This window comes from Macadamia integrifolia, chromosome 9 (genome assembly GCF_013358625.1).
Source record: "Macadamia integrifolia cultivar HAES 741 chromosome 9, SCU_Mint_v3, whole genome shotgun sequence".
In the NCBI taxonomy this organism is placed as follows: Eukaryota; Viridiplantae; Streptophyta; class Magnoliopsida; order Proteales; family Proteaceae; genus Macadamia; species Macadamia integrifolia.
Window position 1 is genome coordinate 21717820 of NC_056565.1, and position 7183 is coordinate 21725002.

The 7183-nt window shown below is 35.1% G+C and overlaps 1 protein-coding gene and 1 long non-coding RNA gene across 3 annotated transcripts in view; both read left to right on the forward strand.

The window, feature by feature from the left end:
- The first annotated feature begins 2170 nt into the window (after nucleotides 1-2170).
- On the forward strand, nucleotides 2171-2652 carry LOC122089974. The gene is made up of 2 exons (XR_006143380.1): nucleotides 2171-2402; nucleotides 2539-2652. It is a non-coding gene; the product is annotated as an uncharacterized LOC122089974 (long non-coding RNA).
- A 2506-nt stretch (nucleotides 2653-5158) lies between these two features.
- LOC122089973 (putative uridine kinase C227.14) overlaps nucleotides 5159-7183 on the forward strand; it is an 8739-nt gene continuing 6714 nt past the window's right edge. Inside the window, exons 1-3 of one of the 2 annotated variants that reach the window (XM_042659764.1) lie at nucleotides 5159-5622; nucleotides 6039-6172; nucleotides 6259-6302. In XM_042659764.1, coding sequence (XP_042515698.1) covers nucleotides 5568-5622; nucleotides 6039-6172; nucleotides 6259-6302 — 233 coding nt within the window. In that variant the 5' untranslated portion in view covers nucleotides 5159-5567. The remainder of the gene's footprint in view (nucleotides 5623-6038; nucleotides 6173-6258; nucleotides 6303-7183) is intronic. The other variant, XM_042659763.1, reaches the window with a different exon arrangement.

Sequence of the window (7183 nt, forward strand, 5' to 3'; positions counted from 1 at the left end):
TTCTTTTTTTACTAATAAAAAATTATATTAAAGGAGAAAAATGACTGCTAGAAGGAGGAATAAAAGCCAAATTAGTGAGAAACTAAGAAGCACCACACCAACGGTAGATAAAGCAAAGGAAAAGACAATATAAGGACTACAAGGTCAAACCACAAATTGAGTTTTCCCTTCCTTGGAGAGAAGGTAGTACGGGACAAATCTTATAATTTCTATCCGATATAGACGAAATGGCCGTTTGAGTCTTCATTTTATGCTTCCTCAATATCGTCAACATATTGAAATTCAATTATATTATTCATCGTATATTGAATGTTTTTTCTCTAAAACATTTAAATCTTCACCAAATTTACTTTCTGATTGTGTCGTGTCACATTAAAAATAATGCTAGCATGAGGAAAGAGTATTATAGAATAATTCACAATTAAAGAATATTCAAAAATCTAGATATTGCTTCAGATAGTTGTTTTGCATTTGATGATAAACAACTCTTGTTCAACCTGGTTCAATTGTTGGGTTCAGCTTGCTTGAATAAACTATGGGAGAAACGTTAGCGTATGATACCCTAAAATCTATGGGTGTCAAAACCTAGCTTGAACCGATTAACCTGAGCGGAACTGATCAAACTGATATAAGTCTATTGGATCATGTTTTTAGGTTGGGTTTTCGTGAGACTCAAACCAAATTGGACCATATTGAAATTGAATTGAACTTAAAAATATCGAACCTTAGCCAACATAACCCGATGAAACCGATAGCAACCCAAAATTCATAAAAGGGACTTTTTTTTGGTACTTTTGATATATTGACATAGTAAATAGAAACGAGAGAGAGAGAGAGAGAGAGAGAGAGAGAGAGAGAGAGAGAGATCTTATTAAAACTAAAAACAATAGGTGTTTTGTTAATAAGGATTTGTCCTATTATGCTTCTCTGGCCTATTACCTCCTTAATAAATAATAGGCATTTTTCTATGATTGTTGGTTAGGTGATTTTAATTTCAATTGAATTCGAGAGCAAGAGAGATAGTATTGAAACTAAAATAGTAGGACTTTTTCTAGTTAAGGAAATTAAACACAAAACAATTGAGGGGAGAGAATTTAGAAAGATATATATCATATAACGAGAAAGATATATATTTTTTCTAGTAATGTAGAAATATACATATTGAGGCAAGGAAGATGGAGAGATAATTTAAAAAAAAAAAAAAAAAAAAAAAAAAAAAAAAAAAAAAAAAAAAAGTAGAAGAATGGGCAAAATCGTGTGAAAGTAAGAGAGAGAGAGAGAGGGGGAGGTGGGAACGTGAGACATTGAGAGCAAATAAAGAAATTAATTTTTAGAGAGTATTTAAGTATTATAAAAATATAATAATATAAAAGAATACCAACAATTTAAGAAAATGAAAAATGAATGGAAACAAGAAATAATGAAGAAGAAAGGACAAAATTGTCAAAACCCAGTTCAAACCGATGAAATTGAAACAAAACCGATATGAGCTTATTGAATCCTCCTGTTTTAGGTTGGGGCTTTTTAAGATCGAAATCAAATTGGACCATATCGAGACCAAACTGATCTTAAAAAATGGGTCAAAAAGATTAAAAAAACCAATAACAGCACGGAATTAATAAAAAAAAAACCACTCTTTGTTTTCGTACTTTTGAATATATTTATATGGTAAATAGAACCCAAACTGATAATAAACTAATGAAACCGGTGCACGTACCCGAATCGGTTCATGTTTTGGTTTCACTCATTCGCACACTGAACCAAAAAACTGATCAAAACCCATTGATTGACACCCTACCCAAATCTTTGGAAAGAAATCCTTTCCAACACGCTAGCGCGCCAGCTCCTCCAATGTGCATCTGATGGCTGAGAGGCACTTGGGATGTGTGCTCAGGTGTTGCCAGCTGGTTGAAGAAAGAAATCGATGTAGATAGTTGGTGGCAATAGAGCACATATCCCAAGTGACTCCCATCTCCTCCAATGTCCATCGCATGGTTGGGAGGCACTTGGGATGCGTGCTGCCAGTTGGTTGTAGAAATGAAATCACTATAGACAGCTGGTAGCCCCTGGGCAAGCATTCCAAGTGATTCCCACTAATCCGATGAACAATGCAAATGAGGATTTTGCCCCATTTAGAAAAATAAGATTAATTTCTCTATTCAAACCTAATTAAGGCAGGTGTTTACCTATCACTGTATTTCTACATTCTAAGTAAGAAAATCATCTTAGGAGCTCCAAAAGTTTCTCTATGAATGCCATGCGCTCACTATAAGCTGAGAAACAATGAGCACTCAACATCAGTGTGAGAATTATTAGATTATAAGTATTGTCGGAGATTTAGTAAGTAATGGCTAAGATTTCTTATACCTCCTTCATCATCCTTGCTATCCTTGTCTTCTCAGGTTTGTTCTAAGTATTCTCTCTATGATTTGCAATGCAATGATAGACTTAATTTCATTATTTTGTGTTGATGATCTGATGAACTATTGGAAAATGTTTATTTTTCTGATATTGATATTTCATGGCGGTTGTTTGCAGTTGTATCGTTGATGGTGATGAAAGCAGATGTGCAGCAAAAGGGGTAGTGCTGCGAAATATTGTATCCCGATAACTGTGATCTAAAAGATTGTCAAGATAAGTGCGTCCAAAAGTGTAAAAATGGTGGAAGTGGAATGTGTATTGGGTTAATGCCTGGACGTGATCTCCATTACGGATGTCATTGTTTCTACCCTTGCTAGAATCCTACTAAGTCTTTCCCTACATGCATGATGCTACTCTATTCACCATATATGTGACCAATATAAGGTATGTATGCATATCAATAAATGAAGTATTATCGGGTTTTTAGCTTCATCATCCCTCCTATATATCTTATGTTTCAATTTTTCTTTTTTACTTAAAATTTTGTGATCCAATAAACCTTTAGCATGAGCTTTTTGTGCATCACGGCTCATCAACTGTGCTTAGGTAGTTGTGTTAGAGAGATAATTGATTTGGGAGAAACAAGGCTTAGGCTACATTTGGTAGTCATTCAATTCCAGAAACGACGTTTCCTGTCAAAAATAGAATTTTCAGTTTCTATGCCAAAATGCCATTTAAAAAAAAAAAAATTTGGTGTTTGATGAACCTATTTCAGGAAGGATTATCCTAATTTTCACTTTTTTGTATTCAGAACAAAACGGAAATGACGAAACAAGGTTTTGTTGTTCCATCATTTTGTATTTCTAGCATTTTTTTTTTCTTTTTTTGTCCAGAAAAGAGAAAAACACCAAATCAATACCAAACGCTTTATTCCGTTTTTTTGTTCCCATAAAACGAAAAAACATCAGAAATAATTTTATGAATAACTACCAAACAGAGGCTTAATGCATGCCACAATTCTCAGTGGCCAGATCCACCACTACCACCGCCACAACCATCAATGCCATTACTTGGGAATAATCTACACTTGGCATGAGCTTGCAACGTTTATGATCTCCACATGCAAATATCACAACCATGATCATTGCTAGAGGCGCAACAATCATACAAAACAGACACCAGGAGCCTCCAAAGATTGTATATGCAAGACATGGGCTCCATTGGTTGCCCTAGACATCCTTATTGGATTTCACTATACAAGACCTCGTCCCCATTCCAAGGGATTGTTATGACAGTCGACGGTTGCTTGGGCCTCCGGTGCCTGGATCAGCCATTAGGCGGTGGTTGGTTTTGCAATGTCATTTATTTTCTTCCTCTTTTAAGTCATTATTTATCAGTTTTGAAGGAGACTCGAATTATTTTTCCTCAATTAGTTTGGTTACGAACCACTTTCAAAAGGACGATTTTGGTTTCCCCATTTTCAAAATCACTTCAAAAAGAAATTAATTTAGAAGTGGTTTATTCACTACTCTTAAAAGGTAGTTTGAACATTTAGGGTTTTCACCGTCTATGACATCATCATTTAATTAGAACTGGTTAACAAACAAGGATTAGTTGTAGTAAATTTTAAATGTGAGGGTGATTCAAGTAAACATTTCAAACTTTTGGATGTCAAGTAATATAGCCATAATATAGGCAGTGTCCAAATACTTCTTTCAATTTTTTAATATGTTCTTTGCTAACTTATTGCAAAAAAATCACTAGAGCAGGAATGGCGAATCCTACCATTTGATTGATATGAATCATATGGTACCATGTGGATTAACAAGGGGTCAAGTTCATCATCCAAATTCAATTTTTTTTTTCTTTTTTTGAATGAATAAAAAATTACATTAAAGGAGCAAAAACACTGCCAAAAGGTAACATAAGATAAATCTTATACATTGAATCCATCCGATATAGACGAAACGTTTATTTGAATATTCATTATGCGATTCCTCAATATTGTCAACATATTAAAATTCAATTATATAATTCATCATATCTTGAAGGGTTTTTTCTTTAAAAAGTTAAATCTTCACCAAATTTACTTTTCGATTGTGGCATATCACATTTGGAATTATGCTAGCATGAGCAAGAGTATTATAGACATAATTCACAATTTAAAAATATTCAAAAATCTAGATATAGGTTCAAATGGTTGTTTTCCATTTGACAGTAACCAGCTTCTATACAACCACTTGGTTCCATTGTTGGGTTCAACTTGCTTTTTCGAAATATGGGAGAAACACTAGCGTTTGATACCCTAAAATCTAAGGGTGTCAAAACCTAGCTCGAACTGATTAAATTGAGCCATACTAATCAAGTTGGTATGTGCTTTTTATATCATATTTTTAGGTTGGGGTTTTGTGAAATTCAAGCCAAATTGGACCATATTGAAATCAAATTGAACTTAAAAAAATAAGACCAAAGTCAATACAATAAGAAGAAACCGATAGCAACCCAAAATTAATAAAAGACACTTTTTTTCATACTTTTGAATATATTTACATAGTAAACAGAAATCAATTCGATAAGACAAATTGAAACTAAATTGAAACCGGTGCACCTTGATGGATTCACGTTTGGTTTCAATTGTTCTCACACTGGAACCCGTTGAAACAGAACCAAACTGGTTCAAACCAACAGATTATCACCCTAACTAAAATCTTTGGTACAAGATCCTCTCAACTGCACCAGTTTCTCATCCAGTGTACATTGAACGACTGAGAGGCACTTGAAGGCTGGTTGCTTTTGTTTTTGTTTTTTTTTTTTTTAAGTTATTCCTGTGCAACGAAATGTTATTCCGATTTTACCCCCAACGTGAAAGCCGATGATCATTACCCTCGAAGGTCTAAGCGCTTCACCCCACGCAAACCGGATTCCGAATCGGTCCATAACCGGCGACGTGTCGTCGATTGCTGTAGTTTAGAAGATCAAGAAGCTCAGCTCTTCCATCATCGACTGCAACCTCTTCTGAAGAGGGTATTTAAGATTAGGTCACTTAACCTTTCGGATGATGAACTATTGAACTCTGAAGTCCGAACCCGCCTTGCATGCATCTGCACAGAAACAATTGTAAGATCGCAGACGGCAATTTGAGCTTTCGGTTTCTCTAAAGTTTTCGGTCGATACTGTATTTTCTCTATACTCTCCCCTGTTTGGAAATGGAGGTCTCAGCTTTTTCGGCAACTACTGGACGGTATTCCTGTTCTTCTGCAGGTCCACCTTGTCTCTGTCTCTCTGCTTCCATTGCAATTAAGATATTTGGGTTTCTTATCTAATCTCCCGACTGTAATTTTAATGGGTTCTTATCGTTTTGTGTTTGAAATTCGAATAATTTATCATTGGCAAGCAAGTCTATCATCATAGCAAACAATGGTATTGGTCTATCCACTGTGTAATTTCAGTTCTGTATGCAATCAAATTGTTCTTTAGGCGACTGCCTAGAGTCCACAATTTAATCTGAACGAAGCAATGCCTGATACCCTTTAGCAGTTTTTTGCAATTACAGTTTAGAATGGTCGTCCTTTCTCTTAATATTTTTCGTAATAATATGATTTGATTAGAACCTTCCTCCATCACTCTCTTTTTAAATCTCAATACTGAAACTACAAGATCTGCAATTTTCACTGCAGATTTGGGATCGCTAAAAACCAAGAAGCATCCCATTTGGCGTCAATGCTCGGTGGCCATTTCTCCGAATAAAAATGCCGGACAACCTTTACTGGTTCAAATTGGATTTACGACTCCAAAAAAGAACCGATTCAAGGTTAATTCTTTTGTTAATTACAAATTTACAATTGCTTGGTTTTTGCAAGGTCCTTCCATATTGGTAAATTTGACTTCTCTTGTTAGGTGCTGTCAAGTCAAAAGAAAGAAATTCCTGTTGTAGAGGCCAGGTATGCTATATTTTGGATATCAGAATATTGGAGTAATTTCATGTTCAAGCTGACTATCTATAGTAAACATTTGCTTGATGGTTACACCATGAAATATCTTAAACAGTTTCTTGTTTTCATTTACCCCCGCCAAAAAAGCAGTTTTTTCCCCAGATAATTTAATAATAGTTGCCACTCCAGTACTCCAGATGTTTTGAAGTTTCTGGCATGAAGTATTAATGGCCATGCCATGAAATATTCAGTTCCCTTGTGGACACGGGTTGTGGGCCTGAACAAGAAGGTGTATTGATGCAGGATTGTTAAGAAAAAGCCTATATCATCTCAAGCAATTGTCAAGCAATTGAACTTAAAATGATTGGAGAGTATAAAGATGAAGAGAATAGTGTAAATAAAAGAAAATAAAATGGGGTCTAATTTTTTACTGGCCCTTCACATGAAGAAAAATTGAAACAGCCTGACCAAAGACTCTGCTAAGTGGTCTGTGGCAACAAAAAAATAATCTACATAAGTGTGGAGGTCTTGGGGATTCCAAGTCTGGTTTTTGGTTGAGAGGAAAATTGTGCTCTTTTACATAGGAAACCCATCTTGCACTCACCACCTTATTTTTCTGTTGGTAAAGTGTGAACAGTGTTGTGAAGGGTAAAAAGTAAAAACATCGAACTACAGAGATCAAATTTGAAATTCGCACATGGAATGTTGTAATAGTTGTCTTATGTCAGAGTGCTTAACTTTTGGAACTTTTTAGGGCACTGTATTGTTTAGATGGACATGCAATTTCTGTTGGACAACTTTTCCCATCCATTATTCTCGTTTATAGCATTGTTTTCGTTTTAATTTTACTTTTTCATCAATTCGCCAATAATGGACACTTCTTCCCCCCC